The 25,179-nt window shown below is 47.1% G+C and overlaps 1 protein-coding gene across 1 annotated transcript in view; it reads left to right on the top strand.

The window, feature by feature from the left end:
- DOP1B (DOP1 leucine zipper like protein B) overlaps window positions 1–25,179 on the top strand; it is a 46,631-nt gene that overhangs the window by 8,478 nt on the left and 12,974 nt on the right. The window contains exons 3-23 of the mRNA XM_062488201.1: window positions 1,132–1,313; window positions 1,469–1,639; window positions 3,598–3,787; window positions 4,295–4,393; window positions 5,385–5,508; window positions 6,002–6,102; window positions 6,541–6,655; window positions 8,292–8,412; window positions 8,842–8,961; window positions 9,518–9,623; window positions 9,704–9,895; window positions 10,996–11,689; window positions 12,900–13,168; window positions 13,340–13,492; window positions 14,084–14,184; window positions 16,088–16,278; window positions 21,354–22,920; window positions 23,306–23,417; window positions 23,771–23,959; window positions 24,107–24,232; window positions 24,728–24,862. Coding sequence (XP_062344185.1) covers window positions 1,132–1,313; window positions 1,469–1,639; window positions 3,598–3,787; window positions 4,295–4,393; window positions 5,385–5,508; window positions 6,002–6,102; window positions 6,541–6,655; window positions 8,292–8,412; window positions 8,842–8,961; window positions 9,518–9,623; window positions 9,704–9,895; window positions 10,996–11,689; window positions 12,900–13,168; window positions 13,340–13,492; window positions 14,084–14,184; window positions 16,088–16,278; window positions 21,354–22,920; window positions 23,306–23,417; window positions 23,771–23,959; window positions 24,107–24,232; window positions 24,728–24,862 — 5,058 coding nt within the window. The remainder of the gene's footprint in view (window positions 1–1,131; window positions 1,314–1,468; window positions 1,640–3,597; window positions 3,788–4,294; window positions 4,394–5,384; window positions 5,509–6,001; window positions 6,103–6,540; window positions 6,656–8,291; window positions 8,413–8,841; window positions 8,962–9,517; window positions 9,624–9,703; window positions 9,896–10,995; window positions 11,690–12,899; window positions 13,169–13,339; window positions 13,493–14,083; window positions 14,185–16,087; window positions 16,279–21,353; window positions 22,921–23,305; window positions 23,418–23,770; window positions 23,960–24,106; window positions 24,233–24,727; window positions 24,863–25,179) is intronic.

The raw sequence follows: 25,179 nt of genomic DNA, 5'->3' as shown, positions 1-25,179 counted from the left end.
GTTATAAACTCTCAGCCTTTTTTTTTCTTCTCAAGTAATTTTCCAGCCAGTTGTTCTCACTAAAAGGTGAGGGTTTTATCTCCTCCCCTCCCTGCTGAGGAGTGCTCAGGGTTAAGTCACCTGCTTTAGGTTTATTCCAGGAAGGGTTGTTCCACTTCCTGCTGCTTTTCCAAGTAAAATAGAAGAACCTCGAGTTGAAAATAATTCCATAGGATAAGACCATGATTTAATCTTGGGAAGAGACAAGAATTTGCCTGATCCTGAAAATATCCCAAATGTCCACTTGCTCTGGAGCATTTGTTTGTGTTTGCACATGGAGCAAAGCCTGAAGTGCCCTTGACTTGCAAATTTTCTTTTTAATTGTCTGAGTTGAAGAGAAAACTTATTTATTCCCCTGCTGAAATGCTCTGGTGGCTCAAGGAAAGGAGTTCCCTTTCCCAGGAAGGGAGGCACAGTTTTTCCTAAAACCTGGCCCAGCAGCAAATCTTATTGAATATTTCCTGTCCTGAACATCTTTTACTTGTACATGAAATGCAGTGAGTTACTCAACTCGGTGCATGTAGCCACAGAGAATTCCAGGTCAGAGGGGTTTGTCCCATTTAATCACCTCTGCTTTGGTTGGAAGGTTTGGTTTGGGAAGTCCACAGGTTTCCCAGGGAAGCTGTGGATTCCTCATCCCTGGAAGTGTCCAAGGGCAGGCTGGACAGGGCTTGGGGCAGCCTGGGCTGGTGGAAGGTGTTGGAACAAGATGATCTTTAAAGTCTCTTCCAGTCCATTCCATGATTCCATACATGAAGTGAGAACTGATGAGGAAAGAGAAATCTTTAATTCTTTCTTTATTCATTCCCTAAAAGCTGAGATGCTTTTCTTGTCACTTCCCTTTTTCCCCTGGAGATGGGATAAGGATACCCTGTCCCAGTCCTGGTTTTTTGATTTCCTTTTCCCTCCTCTAAGCAGACTCAGACCAGTTTAAATTTTTCAAATAAAAACTCAGCTGCAGAGTTCTGCTGTAACAAAATGCAGTTAGCAGTTAAAATTCTCCTCAGCGTTCTCCTCAACCTTCAATAAACAGCCATTAGATATTTTATATTTCACATTATAACTATTTCTTCTCCTCTCCTTTCTCCCCAGGCTCTACAGAGTAACCTGAAATATTCTCTGCTGCCCAGAAGATTGATCATCAGTAAAAGATTATCCCAGTGCTTGCACCCAGCCCTGCCCAGTGGGGTGCACTTAAAGGCTTTAGAAACCTATGAAATAATCTTTAAAATCATTGGCACAAAATGGCTTGCCAAGGATTTATTCTTGTACAGGTAATTTGAATTTTATTTTTTTTTTCCTAAGGCACAAAATGACTCGCCAGGGTTTTATTTTTGTACAGATAATTTGAATTTTTTTTTTTCCTAAGGCATAACAATCTGAATCTATTTTAATTAACTCTTATTTTATTTTTCTTTTGGATTCAAAGCTCTGGATTGTTTCCTCTGCTGGCAAATGCAGCAATGTCAGTGAGACCTGTTCTCCTTGGCTTGTATGAGAAATATTTTCTCCCTCTCCAAAAGTCCCTCCTGCCTGGTCTCCAGGCCTTTGTAATTGGGCTGCTGCCTGGCTTGGAAGAAGGATCAGAAATTTATGACAGGTAATATTTATAATTCCATATTCCTTGAAGCAATATCCAGGTTTTTGATTTTGTAGGGAATTCTCAAGAAATTTCTGTCAGATTTTTAGAGATAAGAGATTCTAAGGGAGGGAATGAATGGTGGTGCCTGGAAAGATGTTGAAGTACAAAAAACCTTTCCCCTCTGTTTTCATCCCAGGAGGAGAAGAAAGGAGGGTTAGAAAAAGAGAGGAGGGAAAGGAGGGTTAGAAAAAGAGAGGAGGGCAAGGAGGGTTAGAAATGGAAATGCTGAGAGAAAAGAATAAAAAATTTCTTAAAGCTCCTCTGACTCCTGAATAACTCACCTGACTCCCAAAACCACTGCTGTGGAGATAAATTCTATTTGAATTCTGTAACATGAGAGAGCAGCTGAATTCTTTCCAATATTTCTGTATAATCTGACAAAATATGCAGCAGGGAGTTAATGGGAGCTGCAGATGAACTTCCAAGATCTGACCTCTGGTTTTGCACCTTTTTGCCCTGTTTTTGATGGCATCATTTTCCTCTTTGCCTTGAACAAACAGGAACTGACATATATTTCATCAATCTTGGGAAATATTTATGTTAAAATTAATTTAATGGAGGGGTTTTTTTTGGGAAATATGAGTTTACACGAGGGAGTTTTTCTTTTGTTTACTCATTGCAATGATTCTGTGTTAGGAATATCACAGAATTATTGTCAGAAGATGTGTTAGGTTAATTTTCAATTCTTTTTTCATGAGAGGCTCTCCACTGAGTGTTTTCAGAACCTTCAGTATTGAGGGCTAAAATTAATCCATCTCCTGCTGTTCCTGAAAGTGAACAAAGTGCTGAGGTTGTGCTTCAGCCTCAACACCATTTCCAGCTCCAAATTTCCCTGACTTTGTGCACTCACACAGAAAATGGAAAAGGAAAACTGCTTTGAGGGACTTTTTGTAAAGAAATGGAAGGAACATCACGCTGGGAGGGTGTTTGCTCTTCTGAGCTGGGCTTTTTCCTCTTTTCTCAGTCTTGCATTCCTCCTGGGAGGTTTTAATTCTTCCTTTCTGGTAAAATACCAAAGGATTCCAGTGCAGGGAATGTGCTCCAGTCACAGGATTTTCAGTGGGATGGTCTGGAATTCATGTCAGGGTGTCCCTGTGTGCAATTTGTTGTTTTATCTCATGGAATGATGGGATGGGGTAAAGGGATGGGGTAAAGGGATGGGGTAAAGGGATGGGATGGGGTAAAGGGATGGGATAAAGGGATGGGATAAGGGGATGGGATAAGGGGATGGGATAAGGGGATGGGATGGACCTTAAAGCCCATCCAGTGCCACCCCTTCCACTGTCCCAGGCTGCTCCAAGCCGCAGTGTCCAGCCTGTCCTGGGACATTTCCAGGGATCCAGGGGACTTCACATCTCTTGTTTTTCTTCATCCAGTGCCTTAACAATTAACCCTGTTGGTTTGAAAGTAGGAATTTTTTAGATAACCTCCTGCTCCCAGACTGATAAAATTGGCTTTCAGACTTCAGCATCTTTAAATGACTTCCAATTTAGCTTTTCACACCTCTGACAATAAATATTCTGCAATCAGAGGTGCTGCAGTTGTTTGGCCAGAGCTAAATATTTGTAGCTATTTCCTGTAGAATTTTCCAGTGTGTGAACACAGACTTTGTTTCAGTGACAAAGAATTGAGCGGGTTTGATTATTTTTGTCCAGTGAGATTCATCCATCCCCACCTGGGATAGGGGAAGGTTCCCTGCCCGTGGCAGAAGATGGAATGAGATGATTTTTAGGTCCCTTCCAACCCAAACCACCCTGAGATTCTGGGAAAAAGGGAAATATTGATAACACAGAACTGCAAAATACCAAATAAATTATGTCAACGCTCTATAATTCCATTTCTATGGTACAAAATCAGCTAACAAATGTGGGGTTTTTTTGTTTGGTTGTTTTTTTTTTTTTTCTGCCTGTGTACAGAACAGATGCTCTGCTGGTGAAGCTGTCCCTGCTGATGGGCCAGGAGGTGTTTTATGGAGCTCTGTGGGGCAGTGTCCTGGGCAGCCCCTCCATCAGGCTCCCTGCTTCCCTCTTTGTTGTCAGCCACATCAACAGGGAACTCTCTGGCAAACAGCAGAAATTCATGCTTGGCACTGATTATAAACTCACAGTAAGTTCATTTTACACCCCATAATCCCAGCCTTCTCTGGAGTAAGTTAGGATGCCGTGCAATTAAAGATGTTTTGAGATGAGAGACTGAAAAGTCCATGCTCTGAAATTGCTTCATCCAGTTAATTTGAGGAGCAGCTTTTCTGGTTTCAGTGTTTAATGTGCAGTTCCCAAAGTGTTTGCTGTTCTGAAATTTTGTGTCCTTTTATTTTTCCAGTAAAATGAGAAATTCATGTTGAGTGATGGAATAAGGATAATTACAGTAATATCTGCATTTTGGGAGGTTTTACATCTTGTAACTCTGGGACATTCTGTTCTGTTACAAACCCAATATTAATAATTCTTTTAATATCCACAGAATTTGTTTTAACTCACTTTGGGTGCAGGAGTTAAATTGTAATTATCCTCTTTTTTAAACAAAATACTGTTCATAGGTAGCCAAACCTCCTTCTTTCCTGTGATTATTTGACAGTAAAATCAAATAAAATGTTGTGTTTTCCTTTTCCAGATAAAGTCTTTGTGTGTGTCAGTGCTGGATTCCAATGTCCTTGTGCAGAGGAACACTCTGGAAGCAATCCTCTTCTTTTTCCCATTTTATACAGCTTTGGTAAGGGGATTATTATGGGATTGTCCCATGGAATGTTCTGTGCAAGCAGCCCAGCTCCCACCTCTGTTACTGCCAAATGGCTGAATTCTGAGCCTTCAAAATCCAGGAATTTTGGGCTTTCTTGTGCCACATCAGTTTGAGGAGTGGAGGAGACTCTGCTGCTCCTCAGAGTCTTTAGAGCTTCCAGGGCTGAAGAAATTATTTCACAGGGGTTTTTGGGGGATATTTGGGATGTGCTTGAAGTGTTCAGGTCTGAGCAACTTGTGTGGAAAGAATATGGAGTTTATTCAAGTAGGATTTTAGAATTTATAAGTTGTCCACATGAAGTTATTTGTGATAAAGAGCAGGGGAGAAAATCTCTCTTAAAATAAAAGTTGTTGCCATTGTTTCCTCACCTCCCTGTAGGACAGGCAGTGTTTGGGATGGAGGAAGGATTTTTAAGTGTTAAGGAGAGGAGAAGCTTTGGGCTGAGCTCAGGGTGGCCTTGCAGGGCCTGGAGGAGCTGCAGGAAACATGGAGAGAGACAATTGCCAAGGGATGCAGGGACAGGACACAGGGAATGGCTTCAGAGCAGCATTGGATGGGATACTGGGAATTAGGAATTGTTCCCTGGGGTGGTAATGAGGGGCTGGGATGGAATTCCCAGATTTGCTGTGGCTGCCCCTGGATCCCTGGAATGTTCAGTTCCAGGTTGGACACTGGGGCTGGAGCAGCCTGGGACAGTGGGAGCTGTCCCTGCCATGGCAGGGCTGGCAGTGGATCTTTAAGATCCATCCCACCCCAACCCATCCTGTCCCTCCATGATCCCACTTTTTTCACATCCCTTGAGATTCTATCCCATTTCTTGACATTTTTTAGCCCACAAACTATTTTCCTGTTGATGCTTTGTTACCTTTTGCCCAAAACATGAATGTTCAAAAACCCAATTTGAATTTGACTCCTTTCAGCGCTCACCAACAGCTGAAAAAAAAATCTTTCTTTTCCACCCTAGGACTGCAAGGAAAGCACCATCCTGCTAAGAAGGGCTGATCTGGTTTATATCCTGTCAGCAGCCACTCAGACACTGCTGAGGAGAGACATGTCCCTCAACAGGAGATTGTATGCATGGCTGCTAGGTACTGTGCAAAATCCAGGAATTTTCAGTGTTCTGGATACTTGAGAGGAAAAAAAAAAATCAGTGTTTAAAATTCAAGTACACTTCTTTAGCTGTTAATGAGTGATGATAAAGTGGTGTTTATTGGGCATTTATTAAGTGCCTTAATACAATTAAATATTTGGCAAACAGGGCTTCTCTTAGAGGTGAATTTATTTCTCTCTGAATCCCAGAGTATCTGACTAATTCTGGTTTCACCTACACCTTGTTTTGAAGAGGTTCAGTGGACTAAAAGGACTAAAAGTTACTATTTTAACCTGATTTTTCTGGAAGAAGTAGTGATCCCCACTGTATTTGGCCTTGGTTTAGATTTATGTGTTGTGCTGAACATCTGGATGCCCTCAAACTGGGACCTGTGGGCTGTTGAAATACAAAAGATGAAAAATGCAGTGTAAATTCCTTATAAACCCCTCAGTGCTGCTCTCTGAGCTCCTCCTGCCTCTGTTTTCTTGTAGGATCTGATATTAAAGGTGGCACTTTTGCTCCAGACTCCACCACTTCTGAAGACCAGGCTGTTTATTTCTTTGGAAAATACTCTAAAGATCTTTTGGTTGAGGTTGGTGTTCATTTTATACAGATATATTCCAGATAAATTCATGATCCTTTAAATTTTAACTCAAACTAAAATTGTGTCCAGAATTATTTCCACATATTGGTTTGTCCTTCCCCCTCTGTCCCTATGGTTCCATTTCCATCTCTCTCAAAGCCTCTGTGCTGTATTTATCCCAATATTGGATTGCCTATGGAATCTAAGGAAACCAAAGGGAAGCATCTTGGCTGAACTACCTGAATTATTTTAAAATGCTTCTCTGGATAAGATCAGCCCTTGAGTAGAGATGATGGGAAGATGGAATTGATTTGTTTACCCTGGAGGGAAAAGTGGAGTTCATTTGTAGTCAGTCCTAAACAAAATCAAACTTAGAAACACATCAGCTCTTCATAAGATGGCAGTCTGTCTCTGATGGATAACACTGTGATGTTTTTCTTTTCCTAGAGTTTGATTGTGATTCTGCATCAGAAATTCCCAGAGTCTGACCCAGAGGAACGGCACCAGGCTTATCTCAAACCCTTCAGGATCCTCATCAGCCTCTTGGACAAACCTGAAATAGGTAAAGTGTCTGTCCCAAATCTGGGTAGGACTTAACAAAACCCTGCAGAATCCTAATCCTGACTCTCTGTGGGAGTGTGCAGGAGGCTGTTCCTTGCTTTGGTCCAGCTGTGCAAGAAATTCCCTCTCCAGGTTCTCTCTGGCTGCCCCACAGACCCTGCAGAGCATGGATGGATCCCAAGGAGGGAAATGCAAATCTGTGCCCTCCTGTAGGGTCAGGACAACCCAGGCTGGGGGTTGTGCCAGCCCCAACCCTACAGGCTGGGGACAGAGTGTCCTGAGAGCTGCTCAAGCTGGCAGAGCCCTGGGGGTGCTGGTGACAGGGGCTGGACACGAGCCCAGGGGTGCCCAGGTGGGCAAGAGGCCACTGGCAGCTGGGCTGGATGAGGAATTGTGTGTCCAGCAGGAGCAGGGCAGGGATTGTCCCTCTGTGCTGGCACTGAGAGACCCTCGAGGGCTGTGTCCAGTTGTGGCTCCTGCAGGAGAGCCCTGGAGGGGCTGGAGCGTGTCCAGGGCAGGGAACGGAGCTGGGGAAGGGGCTGGAGCCCCAGGAGGGGCTGAGGGAGCTGGGAAAGGGGCTGAGCCTGGAGAAAAGGAGGCTCAGGGGGGACCTTGTGGCTCTGCACAACTCCCTGACAGGAGGGGACAGGGCAAAAATGAGAGGAGATGGCCTCAAATGGCACCGGGGGAGGCTCAGGTTGGAGATTGGCAAAGAAAATTTCCCTGTCAGAGCGGTCAGGCCTTGGGATGAGCTGCCCAGGGAGGTTTGGAGTCACTGTCTGTGGGAGTGCTCAGGAGCAGTCTGGATGTGGCCCTTGGGGACAGGGTTTGGGGTGATGCTGCTGCTGCTGGGCTGGCACTGGCTGATCCTGGGGGGCTCTTCCCACTCTGAAAATTCAGGGATTCTGTGCCTGAATGGCATCTGAGGGACACTTAACAAGAAGCACTTCCCCCCTTGTCTGCATTCAGCTCAGTTTGTTCCTTGGAGTTTATCTGCTCTTCCCTCTCCCATCTCTGTGTCTGTGCAGCACCACAAGGATGAGGCTCTGCCCATCCTTATTTCCAGAGCAAATTTACCTTTCTGCACTAAAGAATCAAACCAAAGTGACTTGCAAGTCTTTTAAAATATTTTGGGTGGGGAGTGATGCTGCTGAAGATGTTGTTTTTGGTATAAATGCATTGATTAGTCTAATTTAGAAACTAAACGAGGGACATTGCCCTGCTGGAAGTGCTGCTTGGCTGCCTGACAATTTGCATTAATCCAAAGTACAAATAAAGGGATAATAAATCCCTTTTAAATCAGGGATATTTAGCTCAACTGCGTTTTCCAGTTTAATCTTTCCAGTCAGCAATAAAGTTTGACTCTTGAGCCTTAAGACATTAAGACTTTCACTCCATTTAGAAGTGGATTTAACAATGCAACAATTATTTAAAGGTATCAAATCAAACATCACAGACTTTAACCTTTTCTGCTACTTAGTCATTTAAACTGTTCTATTTTCGTTTTTAAAAGCACTCATTGCAATGCTTTATACACTACATTTTTTTTAATTATTCCAAGTTTAGGGCACTGAAATTATTAATTTTTCCCCTCCTCTGTAGACAATTCCTGGATTCTTTTTTTCTTTTCCTTGCAGGGCCCCAGGTTGTTGGGGATCTGTTCTTAGAAGTTCTTAGAGCTTTTTATTCCTACTGCAAAGACACCCTGGGTTCTGATCTCAAGCTCAGCTACAGTCAAAGTGGCAACACCCTGGCAAGGTATGACAAATTTCCAACTCTGAGCTGAAACTGCATCCTTTTTTTTAAGCTAAATGGTTAAAATGAAGGAGTTTAATGAAGTTTTGGATTGTAACAAAGTGACTTTCTGGACAGAGGATGAGTTTTTTCTCTGGCTTCCCCTTTTCCCACACACAATTAATTTTTTTTGGATTAGCAGAGAAGAAATGAAGTTTGCTGCATGTGATGGGTGTTGAATAACCACTGTGACATCAGGCTGCTGACAGAGGTCAGCCTTGAGATTTCCATCATCTGAAAGATAGTCCAGAATTATTTAGACTTGGATTTTTAAAAAAATCAATGTTTTTTAGCTCGCAGAGAAGGGGGAAAAGAGAATTTAGCGTCCATGAGTTCATGTGATGTGAATCCTCACTGACATCTGCTTTTCTTTTCCTTTTCTTTCCCTTCCAGTGCAATCAAAGAGAACAAAAATGCTTCAGAAATTGTCAAAACAGTGAATTTGTTGATCACATCCTTAAGCACTGATTTCCTCTGGGATTACCTGACCAAATGCTTTGAAGATTGTTTCAGGTGTTTATGTTGTGCTCTCAAAAATGCCACTTCAGAGCTGTGTGTTCAGGATAATAATATTTACTGAAACTTTTAAGGGACATCACACATGGTAGAACCAGCCAGATCTGTAAGTTGGGTCCACAAGTAATTCAGGAATGCAACCAGGTAAACCATTAGATGGAAATTTCAGCCTGGGAACAAAAGAAATTCCTTTCAAATCAACAGAAGAAGGAAAAGGGTTTGGGAGGGGAGGTGGAGAGGTCTTTAAAGAAGAAAAATCAAGATAATAAATGGGCTTTAAGGTTTCTTCCAGCCCTCTGATTCTACAATATCTCTCTTTTTATCATTTTCTCACTCTGAGGAAGAAGGTTCTGCAATCTGAAAATTAGCAGCTCTTCCTCATACCACACAGAGCTGAGGTTGTTCTGACAGAATATTTTCTCCTGCTGTGTTAGAAGCCCTTTGCCTCAGAGCTCTTCAGTATTCTGTGCTGATTTTAATGAAGCTTTTTGCTTGTAACCAGAATTTTCCCATGATGAAAAAACCTTATGTAAGAATGTGTCTTTCACTCCAGAAACAAATCCACAGGCATGAGGTATCCTCTGGAAAGTGTGAGCACTCCTCCTACCATTTCAGAGCTCTGCACGCTGCTGGTGTTCCTGCTGGATGTGATTCCTTTGGTAATGCTGGCTTTATCAATCCCTGCTTCAGTGATGGCTGAGGTGGGATAACTCCTTTAAACATTCCTTATTTATTTCAGGAGCTCTACTCAGAGGTGCAGACTCAGTACCTGCCCCAGATGCTCAGTTACGTGGTGCAGTCTCTCCTGGAGAACATGGAGGTGTTGGGACTGCCAGAACTCACTCATGCCTTAAAAACCTGCTTTAAGTTGCTCAGCAAGGTGCAAATGCCCCCTTCCTACCTGGACATGGAGACAGGGAGTGGCAATGGGGTAGGTGATTTTCAACCCCTCAGACATGGGTAAAACCCTTTAAAATTCTCGGTTTAAATCATTTTGGGAAAGAATTTAAAATGCTAGTTCTCCTTCAGTCTAGGTGACAATTGCACCTGAAGGGAGTCACAGGAAAGATGGAGAGAGACAATTTCCAAGGGATGTAGGGACAGGACACAGGGAACGGCTTCAAACTGAAAGATTGTGGGGTTGGATGGGATATTGGGAAGGAATTGTTCCCTGTGAGGGTGGGGAGGGGCTGGGATGGAATTCCCAGAGCAGCTGTGGCTGCCCCTGGATCCCTGGAATGTTCAGTTCCAGGTTGGACCCTGGGGCTGGGACCAGCCTGGGACAGTGGCAGGTGTCCCTGCCCATGGCAGGGGTGGCACTGCATCATTTCTAAGATCCCTTCCAACCCAAACCTATAATTCTATGAAAATTTTAAGTACAACAATAAAGATATTTCTAAACTTCCCTTCTTTATCTTCTTCAGAGCACTCTGCTGCCTTGTTACTCTCACTGGGTGTTCAACTCTGGCCTGTTTAAATTATTTGTGGCACTGAAGGGGTTTAATCTTGTCAGCCCCTGAGAAGGATGGGACCTAAAGGGTTTTGGAAACAGAATGCAGTAGCAAAAAACTGGAGTTGCCAAATGCAGCCCAGCTTCATAGCTGGTTAGCTCTGCAGGGCTTTCAATTAATATTTCAGTGGGACACAATGGGGCATTGTTGGTGTGCAAAGACCATGCTGAGGAATGAGGAATAAATGGGATAAAGCAACCCCACGAGCACAGCCTGCCAAAATGTGCCAGCAGAACAAATACCTGCATTTGAGCAGAAATAATGCAACAGATGGAACACTGCTCTGGGGGGGAAACTGGTTTTAAGGGAGCACATCCCTCTGTTTGATGAGTCAGTGTGTGAGGTTTACACAGATATGTGTTGGGTTTTAAAGGGAATTGAATGGAGCTGTTTAGAAACAACTGCGATCCTGGAACTGGAAACCGCAAACAGGAATTTTTCCTTTTTCTGTCATTGCTGCTCTGCAAGTGAAATCTCTGTTGGCAATGCCACATTAACCACATCCCTGTTGCTGTTGCAGAGCCCAGTGCCAAAGGAAGACGTGGACATAACCCTGGAGACCAGATCTGTGCTGCAGGAGGAGGAGGAGGAGGCTCCATTCCCTCCCCTCAAGTCAGAGGACAGTGGCATTGGCCTGAGTGCCTCCTCCCCAGAGCTGTCCCAGCACCTGGGGGTGCCCACGGTCACCCTGGAGAGAGATGATGTCTGGAAAAAAGGAGGGAGCATCCAGAAAACTCTGTATTGCATCCAGGAGCTGGTTGCTAAGTTTTCCAGCAAATACATTTTTGGGGTGCAGCTCCAAGAAATGAATCCTGAAGGAATTGCAGCAATAAATCTGAGTGGGAAGGAGAAAAAGGAGAATGGCTACAGGTTAGCTGAGAGTGGCAACAAGAAAAAGAGTCCCTGGGATGCCAGGCAGATCACTGTGCCTCAGGTCAAACAGATGCTCTCAGAGCTGTTCTCAGCCAGGGGCTCACCCTTCAGGAGCAAGAATTCCACTCCTCTCCTCTCTGAACACTGCTCTGGTCACAACAAGGAGAAGGAGGAGGAGGAGGAGGAGTGGGATTTGGAGCTGGTGTTGGGACCCCTCAGAGGTGACTGCAAGGAAGCTTTCTCTGCAGCCTGTCACCTGCTGCTGGACTGTACCACATTCCCAGTGTACCTGTCTGAGGAGGAGATGGAACACTTGTACCTGTCTCTGTTTCAGGGGCCTGGTAAGAAAAGCTTCCTTTCCTTAGCGTTTTTAGGGTGCAAATAGTGAGAGCTTTTTCAATATTTTGGCTATTTTCAATGGCTATTTTCAATACCAGAGCCAGTAAAAACCCTTGGGCAGGGTGAATTAAATTGTGAATTAAAGCCTCATCCACCTCGGCATCTGAGGTGTGTCTGGCAGCTGAGTTTTGTCAAGCTTTCTAAATTTGAATTTAAACTTTTTGGAAAAATTCCACTAGAAAATTTGGAGCTGAAGGGAATACAAAGACCTCCTGACCTGTCCAGCCTTGAATGGTTCAGGATTTTCTGGATATCCATCCCTATTTTCCATGGGTTATGTCCCTAAAAAATGATGTTTTAGAGGAAGATGGGTGTAGGTAGAAAATTTGAGTAACAGGCAGAATCATCTCGTATCCCAAACCCTCAGGATTCAAAGGAGTTCAATGTAACAAATAAGAATAATTTTGTTTAACTGGAAGGCCTGTTCTTGGATTTCCAGTTGATTTCTTAGCTTTTAGCAGGAGCTGTTATTGGCCTGAAGGTTAATTCTTAAATAGATTTGTGGGGAATGGAGAGGTGGGAAACTGGAAAATTGGGTTCTGTTCCTCACCTCACTCCATATTCCTGCTGTCTGATGATATTCCCATCATCTCCATGGCTGAGCATGGCACGGACATGGAATACTTCCATTGCTCCCTCAGGAAAAGATGGCTGGGATTGCTGTCAGCCACTTCAGTTAGAAATCTGTAAATCCTGAAATGGATTTATAAATCCTGAAAAGGGCATCAGTGCTACTGGAAGAGCATCCATGGAGTTGTTTGTGCCAATGGCAGCTGGAAAACAGAACAGCAGCTCTGAACAGTTGTTGGGAATAAACATCACGGGGAAAGCAGAAATCCTGTAGGTATTTGGGTCCTGCAGGATCCTGCAAGAGCTTTCTGCTGGGACAAGTAGGGAAAACGTGGAGAGGTTGTGGCTGCCTCATGCCAGGAAATGTTCCAGGCCAGACTTGGAACACCCTGGGATAGTGGAAGGTGTCCCTGCCATCCTCAAGGTCCCTCCCAACCCCAGCCTTCTGTGATTCCATGAGCTGTTGCCGATGGCATCTGGGCAGTCATTTTGGTCCTGTGACCTTGCTTCAAGGATTTTTGGGAGTAAAACCCCAACCCTGAGGGTGTCTCAAGCCCTTTCTGTCCCTTCTCTCGTGAGCAGGAGGTGATCCCAGCTTGCCTCTGTGGCTGAGGTCCCTGATGACAATCTGCTGCTGTGTCAAGGACTGCTACGTGCAGAACGTGTCCATCTTCACCCTGCTGGAGGTCATCAACCACTCCCAGTCCCTGGCACTGGTGATTGAGGACAGGATGAAGAGGTACAAAGTGTCTGGCCACAACCCTTTCCTTGGCAAGCTGCAGATGGTCACCCTTCCTCCCATTGCTCCTGCAGTCCTGAAGATGATCTCAGAGAAAACAGATTTCTACCAGGTGTCCATTTTCTTTTCCTTTTTTTACTGCCCAGCTACACTGACCCTTTGATTCATAGAATCCTGTGATTCTGAGGCAATTTGGGAATTCCTTCTGGTAACAGGAAGCCAGGAAAGAAATGGCTCTTATTATTAGTATAATTATATTTAGTTGTTTGCTCTTTTCCCCTAGAGGGTTGCCTGTGTGCTCTGGAATCAGCTGAACAAAGAGACTCGGGAGCACCACATTGCCTGTGTGGAATTGTTCTACAGACTTCACTGCCTGGCTCCCTCAGCAAATATCTGTGAGGACATCATCTGCCAGGCCCTTCTGCATCGGGATAAAGTAAGTCCTGCATTTACTGAAGCCCTTCCAGCAGGGTGGAATTGTTCCAGTGCTTCCCAAATTTCCTGCTGGTCCTTTCTCCGTGTCTTCATTCCCGTGGTTGATGTGTTCTCCAACAGTCTGACTGTGCTTTTAGAATTCCCTGGGATTTGTTCCCTGGATTTAATCCCTGGATACAAAATCTATCACATGGTATTAGCTAAAGTTTTTAATTCAAGCCCAAATCCTGGAGTATTTTTGGTATTTCCCACTGCCCCAGCTCCACCAATATCTGTAAAATCACTTCTTTTTAGCTTGATTTTCTAGTATTTGGTTTCACAATGAGCTGTATTTTAAGTGAGCCAGTTATTAATGGTTTTCCTTCCCTCATATAATGACAGCACAGTTCTTTAACAGCTGACAGTACATTTTGCACCATAAAATTTTAAATAGTCTTTACTATTGTTTTCCTGTCCTGGCAATTTTCCAACATAAAAATTTGCAAACCTTTTTAAAGCTTTCCACCAATAACCACTGTCTGGATACAAATGTGTTCCCATTTTCATCCAACTTGGATACCACCCTAAATCTCCCTTTTTTTTCCTTGCCAAGGGGACAAGGCTGGAAGCTCTGTTCAGATTCTCTGTCCTATGGCACCTGACCAGAGAGATCCAAGGCAGCAGAGTGACTTCCCACAATCGCTCCTTCGATAGGTATTTCCACTTCCATTTGCATTTTTATATTGAATTATATCATGCTTTATTCTCATTTCTGAGTGGAGAAGGAGCTCTCTATAGGGAGAGTGAAAAAAATGAACAAAAGGAACATTTTCCACTTCCTTGGAGCTTATCTTTGCAGGGAACCCTGTACATGCTGTGGTTTTTTTGGGTGAAGGAAGTCACTCTAAAAATAGAAAGAGCTTCATAAAGGAGGATTAGCTTTTCTGGAGAGCAGATATTTTTTTTTATCTTGGAGTGAATTAAATTTGCTTTCCAAAGAAAATAACACCAGCTCCTTGTAAAAATAAAAATCTTAGTTTAGTTTTACTTCCTGTGGGATTAAGTGAGATAAAAGCAAATAAATATAAGAAAGAAGTTAAAAGCTGGGAGGATTTGTGTGGCCTTGCTTTTACAATTCCTACACTCAGTCCAGGAAAAGCTGCTTGGTCAAAGCTGAGCCACTGGCTGGTGCTTCTCTTGAGCACACAGGGTGTGCTCCCTGCCAGGATTTTATTGCTAGATTTAACTTTATTTTAGGGATTTCAGCTGTCCTTGGTGCTGGTGGTGCCTCGGAGTGGCTCCTAGAACAGAGTCCAGACAAGATTAAGAGAATAAAGTGGGTATTGATTAGTAAAGGCCTTCAGCAGATCCACCTTGGGCACTCAGAAGCCTCCCAGAGGCTACACCCAGGATGGATGATGGTCACGAGCTTTTCACTCAATTAAAAGTTTGTTCCATTTACGTATCAGGGGTTCATCCTCCAATTACAGCTCCAGCTAACGAAGTCATTCACCCCCAGTTTGCTTCCCCTAACTCACTTTTGTTTATCCTTTTTGGGGCCTCAGGCTGTAGGGTGTCCTTGGATCTCAGGCCCAGAGGGATTGTTTTGTGTGACCAAAATGTGAGGACAGTGATGCCTGGAGAGGCTGAGCTGGAACAGAGGCTGGACAGAGTTAAAGGAATAAAGCAGGGATTTATTAAAAACCTTTAAAGGATTCACCTTGGGCAGTGCAGGAGCCTGGCCATGGCTACACCCAAGATGGACGATGGGTCAGGAGTTGTCACACTTTTATAAGTTTGGGTCCATCTCCACATTGGGGTTCATTGTCCAATCCCAGCTCCAGGTTCTGCAGTCCCACCCTCCCAGATTCTCTCCTCAATTCTCTGCTGTTTGCACCTTTTTGGGGCTGGAGCTGCAGCAGTGTCCTTGGTTCTGGGGCTGGAAAAGGATTGGTTTGTGTGACTGAGCTGTGAGCAGAACTTGGAACACTTCATATGGAGTTCAGAGTCACACACCAGTGCAGTGCAGAATCTGGAAATATGAAAACTTAAACCTAAGGCATGAACAGTAACTAACACTTTATGAGTGATGCCTCAGGGTTTAGCTTTTATATTTTTCAGATTCTGTGCTGCTCAGTGTGTAACTCTGAAACTTCATAGGAGGTGTTGGTGAGCTCTCTTCACAGGGTAGTGAGACAAAACAATCCCTTTGTAGCTGGAGGATCAAGGACACCCAAAAAGCAGAAACAGCAGCGAGGGAAAAGGGGCAAGCCAAGGGGCTGAGACTGCATAGCCTGGGGCTGTGCTTGGATAACTGACCCCAAGGTGGAGAGGAACCAAAACTCACAAAGTGCAAAAACTCGTGACCAGGATCCGTCTTGGATTTCATTTGGGTGCAGCCCCGACCACACTCTTGCACTGCCCAAGGTGTATCCTTCAATAAATACCTATTTATTGAATAAACTATATCTATTTTATCCCTTTTGCTCTGCCTAGTCTCTGTTCCAGCTCAGCCTTTCCACGCATCGTAACGAGTTCAGAGTTATGCACTAATGCAGTACAGGATTTGAAAGAGATAAAAGCCAAAACCCTGAAGCATCACTGGTTTGTCCCTCAGGTCGCTGTTCGTGGTGCTGGACAGCCTGACGTGCTCGGACGGGGCCATCGGGGCGGCGGCTCAGGGCTGGCTGATCCGGGCGCTGTCCCTGAGCGATGTGGCACGGATCCTGGAGCCCGTGCTGCTGCTGCTGCTGCACCCCCGCACCCAGCGCACCTCCATCACCTACATCAAGCACAGCAGCTCCCCAGGTACAGCCCTGCAGCTCCCCAGGTTACAGCCCCTGCAGCTCCCCAGGTTACAGCCCTGCAGCTCCCCAGGTTACAGCCCCTGCAGCTCCCCAGGTTACAGCCCTGCAGCTCCCCAGGTACAGCCCTGCAGCTCCCCAGGTTACAGCCCTGCAGCTCCCCAGGTTACAGCCCTGCAGCTCCCCAGGTACAGCCCTGCAGCTCCCCAGGTTACAGCCCCTGCAGTTCCCCAGGTTACAGCCCTGCAGCTCCCCAGGTACAGCCCTGCAGCTCCCCAGGGTGCAGCCCCTGCAGCTCCCCAGGGTGCAGCCCCTGCAGCTCCCCAGGTTACAGCCCCTGCAGCTCCCCAGGTTACAGCCCCTGCAGCTCCCCAGGTTACAGCCCTGCAGCTCCCCAGGTACAGCCCCTGCAGCTCCCCAGGTACAGCCCCTGCAGCTCCCCAGGGTGCAGCCCCTGCAGCTCCCCAGGTTACAGCCCCTGCAGCTCCCCAGGTACAGCCCCTGCAGCTCCCCAGGTACAGCCCTGCAGCTCCCCAGGTACAGCCCCTGCAGCTCCCCAGGTACAGCCCTGCAGCTCCCCAGGGTGCAGCCCCTGCAGCTCCCCAGGTTACAGCCCTGCAGCTCCCCAGGTGCAGCCCTGCCCTGCTTTCACACTGGCACACAGCAGAGCCACTCACTCACCCTCCCCTGCTACAGTTGGGCAGAGGAGGGAAAAGGAAAAGAAAAATCGGTGAAGGTTTCATGAGTAAGGTAAGGATAGGGAGAAATGTTTTAAGGGCAAAATAAGCTCTGGTGAAGTTGTGAATTTATTGCTAATAGAATTGGAGGAGGATAATGAGAATTAAAATAAGATCTGAAAACACCTTTCCATCCCCAGCCCCTCTCTCCTTGCCACTGACAGTGCAGGGAGACCGGACATGATGGGGGCTTTGGTCAGTTCATCACTGAGATTTTCTTCCACTGCCCAGGGAGAGGAGTCCTTCCCTGTGACACCGTGGGGTCCCTCCCACAGGAGAAGTTCTCCATGAACTTCTCCAGCTTGGCTCTCAGGAGCAGCAATCCTGACAGAACTGCTGGAATGTGAGTTCCCCCCATGGCAAACTGTCCTCCCAAAACTGCTGTGCTGTGGGTCTCTCTTTCCAAGGGGTGCAGTTCTCCAAGGACAGGCTGCTCCAGCCTGGAAGCAAAGGCTCTCTCTCCCCACTGTGTCCTACTGGATCACAGCCTCCTCCAGGGACCCACCCACCCCAGTGTGAGCACTTCCCTCTGGAATGTGCATGGATCTCTGCATCCATCCCCCATGGATCCCATGGGCTGTGCATGGATCTCTGCATCCCCATGGATCCCATGGATCCCATGGGCTGTGCATGGATCTCTGCATCCATCCCCCATGGATCCCATGGGCTGTGCATGGATCTCTGCATCCCCATGGATCCCATGGGCTGTGCATGGATCTCTGCATCCCCATGGATCCCATGGATCCCATGGGCTGTGCATGGATCTCTGCATCCCCATGGATCCCATGGATCCCATGGGCTGTGCATGGATCTCTGCATCCATCCCCCATGGATCCCATGGGCTGTGCATGGATCTCTGCATCCATCCCCCATGGATCCCCTGGGCTGTGCATGGATCTCTGCATCCCCATGGATCCCATGGATCCCATGGGCTGTGCATGGATCTCTGCATCCATCCCCCATGGATCCCATGGGCTGTGCATGGATCTCTGCATCCCTCCCCCATGGATCCCATGGATCCCATGGGCTGTGCATGGATCTCTGCATCCCTCCCCCATGGATCCCATGGGCTGTGCATGGATCTCTGCATCCATCCCCCATGGATCCCATGGGCTGTGCATGGATCTCTGCATCCATCCCCCATGGATCCCCTGGGCTGTGCATGGATCTCTGCATCCATCCCCCATGGATCCCATGGGCTGTGCATGGATCTCTGCATCCATCCCCCATGGATCCCATGGGCTGTGCATGGATCTCTGCATCCCCATGGATCCCATGGATCCCATGGGCTGTGCATGGATCTCTGCATCCATCCCCCATGGATCCCATGGGCTGTGCATGGATCTCTGCATCCATCCCCCATGGATCCCCTGGGCTGTATGGATCTCTGCATCCATCCCCCATGGATCCCATGGGCTGTGCATGGATCTCTGCATCCATCCCCCATGGATCCCATGGGCTGTGCATGGATCTCTGCATCCATCCCCCATGGATCCCCTGGGCTGTGCATGGATCTCTGCATCCCCATGGATCCCATGGATCCCATGGGCTGTGCATGGATCTCTGCATCCATCCCCCATGGATCCCATGGGCTGTGCATGGATCTCTGCATCCCTCCCCCATGGATCCCATGGGCTGTGCATGGATCTCTGCATCCATCCCCCATGGATCCCATGGGCTGTGCATGGATCTCTGCATCCATCCCCCATGGATCCCCTGGGCTGTGCATGGATCTCTGCATCCATCCCCCATGGATCCCATGGGCTGTGCATGGATCTCTGCATCCCCATGGATCCCATGGGCTGTGCATGGATCTCTGCATCCCCCATGGATCCCATGGGCTGTGCATGGATCTCTGCATCCCCATGGATCCCATGGATCCCATGGGCTGTGCATGGATCTCTCCATCCTGTGTGGATCCCATGAGCTGCAGGGGCTCAGCTGCCTCACCATGGTGATCCCCACAGCCTGCAGATGAATCTCAGCTCTGGCCCCTGGTTCACCTCCTACTCCTCCTTCTCCACTGACCTTGGTGTCACCACATTGTTCCCCTCACATGTTCTCACCTCCTCCTTTTCTCTGGCTAGGAAAAAATATGCATGCTCACTTTGTTTTTCTTTTCTTCTTAAATATGTTACCTTAGAGGTGTTACCAGCCTCTCTCATAGGCCCAGCCTTGACCAGCAGCATGTCCATCTTCAGAGCCATCAGGGATTGGCTCTGCTGGACATGGTAAAAGCTTCCAGCAGCTTCTGTGGAACCAGCAGCTTCCAGGACCTCTGTTGTCCCCCCTGCTACTTAAAACCAGGCTTTGCCAAACCAATACAAGCTGGCATCAAACTGGGAGTGCCTCCACAGCCCTGAGCTCCTTCTGAAGGCAGCAGTTGTTCCCTGGCTCAGATCTGTGTATTTCTGCTCCTCTGATCCCTGTAGTGATGCCTAAGGCAGAGTTCAGGACTAAATCCTTCCAGCTGAAGGATCATTCCCTCCCTGTTAGTTTGGATTGCTCCCTGCTTTGCTCTGGGATCTTGTCCCACACTTCTTTCATTCCCAGATAGTGCAAACTGTTCACTGTGTTCAGGATCCCCTCTAGATCTGCAGCCAGAAGGAATCCAGGAGCAGCTGGGTGACTGTGTGAGGAATGTCCTACTGGTTTAGGCACACAACACACCGAGCCCCTCCTCATCCTGCTGGCTTCTGCAGATTCCAATATCTGTCTCCACAGACCAGATCTGTTTCTGTTCAAGAGCAGAGCTGGGAATTTGTGGCAGAGGTATCACAGAGCTAGGATATGGAAGCAAAATCTTTGGAATAGTGGATGAGATCCAGCCACACAGATTTAAGGTTTGGGATTGCTGGAAGTGGAATGGATGTGAGACATTTCAACCATTTGCGGGCTGGATCCATGGGATGAGGCCAAGTGGGTGAGAATTAACCAGCCAGGTTCTGTCCTTGGGTCACACCAACCCCGTGGAGCTCCAGGCAGGGCAGAGGGGCTGGAAAGGCTGGCAAAGCCCTGGGGGTGCTGGTGACAGGGGCTGGACACGAGCCCAGGGGTGCCCAGGTGGGCAAGAGGCCACTGGCAGCTGGGCTGGGTGAGGAATTGTGTGTCCAGCAGGAGCAGGGCAGGGATTGTCCCTCTGTGCTGGCACTGAGAGACCCTCGAGGGCTGTGTCCAGCTGTGGCTCCTGCAGGAGAGCCCTGGAGGGGCTGGAGCGTGTCCAGGGCAGGGAACGGAGCTGGGGAAGGGGCTGGAGCCCCAGGAGGGGCTGAGGGAGCTGGGAAAGGGGCTGAGCCTGGAGAAAAGGAGGCTCAGGGGGGCCCTTGTGGCTCTGCACAACTCCCTGACAGGAGGGGCAGGGAGGGGGGGTCGGGCTCTGCTCCAGGGAACAGGGACAGGAGCAGAGGGAACGGCCTCAGGCTGGGCCAGGGCAGGCTCAGCTTGGATATTTGGAAAAATTTCTCAATGGAAAGAGTTATAAAACATTGGCAGGGGCTGCCCAGGGCAGTGCTGGGGTCAGCATCCCTGGAAGTGTTGAAAACTGTGTGGATGTGGCCCTTGGTGACCACGGGGTTGGTGCTGGGTGGTGGTTGGACTCCTGAAGGTCTTTTCCAACTTTAAACAACTCTGTGATTTGGCCCAAATATCCAAGTGTGGGGATTTCTCTTTGTTTTGTGTGGTGTTTTTTTTGTTGGTTTTGTTTTGTTTTGTTTTGTTTTGTTTTGTTTTGTTTTTTTTTCTCCTGGAGCAGAGGAGAAAGTGGAGAAGTTTCTGGGAGTTTTATATACAGGAATTTCCTGTCACCAAGCTGTGCTTTCAGCAGCATTTTCTGGTGTCAGTTGACAAAGAAATGTCCCACAATTACAGCATCCACAGGGCTGCTATAGAAACACAGAGCTAATCTGTTCCTTCCTTGTTCCACAGCATTTAATCAAGGAAAACATTAGCTCTTTAATTGATTGATTTTCAGTCAATTCCCCTGTTACCTCCTGATCTCCACAAATATTTAATATTCAGGAAGCATAAAAACAGACAGTTGTCACTCCTAGGGAGTCTCAGCCCAAAAGTGTTTTATGTTTTGATCCTGTTCTTTTTGCAGGAGGTTAGCACTGCTCTTTAACCACTTTAAAACAGAAATAATTCTTGCCCATTTTTTTAGCCTCACTCATTACAATTAATACTGGACTGGAGCGGAGTAGCTTTATAAACTTTTCAAAAATGATTTCTTGAATATAAAGGACAATGTGTTGACTAAATGACCCTTAGAGACCCCTTCCAAACCAGACTATAATACGAATTTATGCGTGAAATAGAAATTAAATGAAAAAAATATTTTTTTCAGACTATGTTCGTGAGTGGCTTTGCAAGAAAAAGACTCTGAAAGAGTCTGGCATCTCTGAGAGCAACTCTGAGGAAAACCTTCCCCTGAGCCAATTCACTACTGTGGACAGAGAAGCAATTTGGGCAGAAGTGGAAAACGATCCAGAGAAAGCAGAGCTGAAATCCGAGCGGCCTGAAAACGCCGGATCGGAGCAGGACAGCAGCGAGCACACGGAGTCTGCGGACACCAGCACGGGCCGTGACAGTGACAACACCTCCTCCTTCTCCCCTTCCCTGGAGCTGCAGGACGTGAGCAACGAGGACAAGGAGGACAGCAGAGAGGCCCCAGGGCAGGGCAATTCCCTCAGTGCCTCCCTCTCCGAGAGCTCCAGATCCAGCGCGGGGCCCAACCTCGTCAGGGCCGACTCCGAGAGGACTCAGGCCTCGGAATCTCTGTCCAGCGACGAGGAGGTGGACTTGGAGCTGCAGGAAATCGCCCACTGCAGGCTGCTGAAGCAGCAGAAGGAGAAGCAGGAGATGGCAGAGGCTCTGTTCAAGCACATGCTGCTGTACCTGCAGCCCTACGACTCCCGGCGGGTGCTCTACGCCTTCTCCGTGCTGGAAGCCGTGCTCAAAACCAACCCCAAGGAATTCATCGAGGCCGTGGCCACCACCGGCATGGACACCAGCTCCACAGCGCACCTGAACCTCATCTACAACCTCCTGGCTCGCCACCAGGAAGCTCTGGTAGGGCAGAGCTTTTACGGGAAGCTGCAGCCTCAGTCTCCCGCCGTGTGTCCGCACTCGGTGCTCATCGAGCTGCTCACCTACCTGTGCCTGAGCTTCCTGCGCTCCTACTACCCCTGCTGCCTGCAGCTCACCCACAGGGACCTGCTGGCCAACAGGGACGTGCAGGTGAAGAGCGTGGAGGTGCTCATCAGGATGATGGCCCAGCTGGCCAGCACGGCCAAGGCGGCCGAGCCCAAGAGCGCGGAGTTCATCCGTGAGCTGCTGGGAAGGTGCAAAGTGCAGGAGTTCGTGCTGCTCTCGCTCTCGGCCTCCATGTACGTCAGCCACAAACGCTACGAGCTGCTCCTGGCTGATGGGGCCGAGCACGGAGCTGAGGAGGAGCTCCTGGAGGAGAGCCTGATCAATTTTGGCCACGATCAGATCTGGAGCGAGCACCCGCTGCAGATTGAGCTGCTGAAGCTGCTGCAGGTGCTGATAGTCTTGGAGCACCACCTGGGCCAGAGCCCTGAGGAGCAGGAGAACCAGGCAGATCTCTCCAAGGAGTGGCAGCAGGCTCTGGACTTCCAGCAGTCCATTGGGGCCATGCAGTACGTGTACCCACACCCCATCACTTCCCAGGGACTCTTTGTCTCCGCCGTGGTGAGGGGGCTCCAGCCCGAGTACGGCCATGGGATGCATCCCACGTGGGTGGCACTGGTCACCAGCTCCCTGCCCTATTTTGGGAAGTCCTTAGGTTGGACAGTGGCCCCATTTGTGGTGCAGATCTGTAAAAACCTGGATGAGCTCGTCAAGCAGTACGAGAACGAGGCTGTGAAGGTGTCTGCCAAGACATCTGCCAGGTAAGAGGCACCAAGGGGGATTTGTTATCCTGAAAATTCCCCTTTCCACGGAGCAGGGAGTGTGTAGGAACTCCCTGGGTCAGCACTGTGGCTCCCAGAGTTTGATCCTTAATTCCTGCTGCACATGTCCCTGGAGTGAGCTGGAGACAGGATTGTTGCAGCAGCTGGAGGAAGAGGAGCAGCAGCTCTGCTATTTCCTGGCTCCCTCTGCCTTCCTCCAAGTAAAAAAGCTCCCAGTTTTATGGATCCTTTCATTTTGATATTCCTGACCTGATATTCCTGATATTCACTCCAATTTTAGCTATGGATTAGAAGCAGGAATTTTTAATCAAGAAAATACCACTTGGCTCATTAACATGTTTGTTTTTTTCCTCCCCATCCAAAGCTTCACTTCTAAAAGAGAAAATGTGACTCCTGATTACCCCCTCACCCTTCTGGAAGGGCTGACAACCATCGGGCACTTCTGCCTTCTGGATCATCCCAGTCCAACAAAAAAGGTATGTAGGAATGCCCTGACAGCAGAGTCACATTCCTTTTCCTTCCAGGTCATTACAAACAGTGAATTGTACAAGAAAATAACCTTAAAGAGGCCTCATGGCACACCCAAAGAACTGAACTGACTCAAAGTGAAAGGTCTGAGCTTCATTTTTCTGTATTTGAAGCCTGCCAAGTGAATTTTACATCCTTGTTCAAGAAGATCCTGGTGATGCAAGTATCAATCCTCTGTCCTTAACTCCTTTCTTTTCTTTCGAGTCAATAATGTTTTGATGTGCTCCCTACAATTTTTAGGCTTTTGTGCATAAGAAATTATTTTAACACTGATATTTTGTTGGGTTTTTTTTCCCCCCAGTCATCCTGTTCAGCTGAACCTGCCAACCTGAGGAATGCCAGGAATGCCATCCTGGAGGAGCTGCCCCGAATTATGAACACCATGAGCCTCCTCTGGAGTGTCATTAAGAGGGAAGACTCCCAAAAGAGACCAACTGACTTCTTTGGGACAACTAAAGGCTCCTCTTCAGTCTATTTTAAAGCAACCAAAGTAGGACCTCTTTTAAAATGCTGATTTTTATCTCCTCATCCTCCTCAGTGCATTTTACATGGAGTTCTTTTATTGTTGTTTATTTTCTGGGAAAAGAAATATTTTATTTCTTTGCCTTACATTGATAATTATTTCCCCCCTTTACAGACACTAAGAACAAAAATATTGGACTTCCTGAATCCCTTGACAGCACAACTTGGAATCCAGCTGATGGCAGCAGTTGCAGCAGTGTGGAACAGCAAGAAACCTCACAGGAGTCACAGTAAAACCAAGGTGAAGCTAAAGAAAGGCACCCTTTTATTTCCTATATAAAGGCAAATGTTGCATTTATATGGTCAGTTCTCAACTCTGTTTGTAAATTCTTTGGGGTTTTAGAAACAGGACTGAAAAATGTGAAATCCTCTTAGAAAAAGCATCTGGACTACAATTAAACCTCAATAAATAAGCAAATAAAACCCACAGAGTGGGTTTAAATTTGAGAGTAAAAGCCATTTTGTATTCAATACTTGGATTGCAGTTGGACAATTCTGTTTTAAAGCCCATGAATCAGCTCAGTTTCTGGAGAAAATGAGAGCTGTGTTCTCTGGAACTCATTATTTATTCTGGGGAGAAGTTTTTCCTCTGCTGCTTTTGTTGGAGCAGAATCCAGTTGTTTTCATAAGGTGTTGGGAGAAGATCTTTAAATGGCAAGGGCTGTGTTTGATTTAACCTCTAAAATTTACATTGAATTTTGAGGGGTGTGTCTTCTGTTTTGTTTTCCTTTGTCAGATTCTCCCAGTGGCCAGTGCATCCCAGCTTATTCTCGTGGACTTAATTTGTGCCCTGAACACATTGAAAATTGACACCATATTATATCTGGTCAAAGAGGTGGTCAAGAAACCAGCACAAATCAAGGGGCAAGAGGTAAGCAGGAAGATAATTCCATTTTATGAATGTATTCCAGCCTGGATCTGTTTCAATGTATCTTTGAAGGGTTTGCTTTTTAAATGTGAGACTGTCCTTTGCTCCTGAATAAGTTTTGGTATCCAGATTATGTTTGATCCACCATAAGTAGATTCTTTAAAATATACCAGGCAGATGGTGATGGGACAAAGGGAATGGTTTTAAACTATCAGAGAGCAGGGTTAAATGGGATTTGGGGAATAAATCCTTCCCTGGGAGGGTGGGGAGGGGCTGGGATGGAATTCCCAGAGCAGCTGTGGCTGCCCCTGGAGCCCTGG

Source organism: Cinclus cinclus, chromosome 2 (genome assembly GCF_963662255.1).
Source record: "Cinclus cinclus chromosome 2, bCinCin1.1, whole genome shotgun sequence".
NCBI lineage: Eukaryota > Metazoa > Chordata > Aves > Passeriformes > Cinclidae > Cinclus > Cinclus cinclus.
The sequence above is the reverse complement of the archived record's forward strand: the minus strand, read 5'-3'. Positions and strand labels throughout refer to the sequence as shown.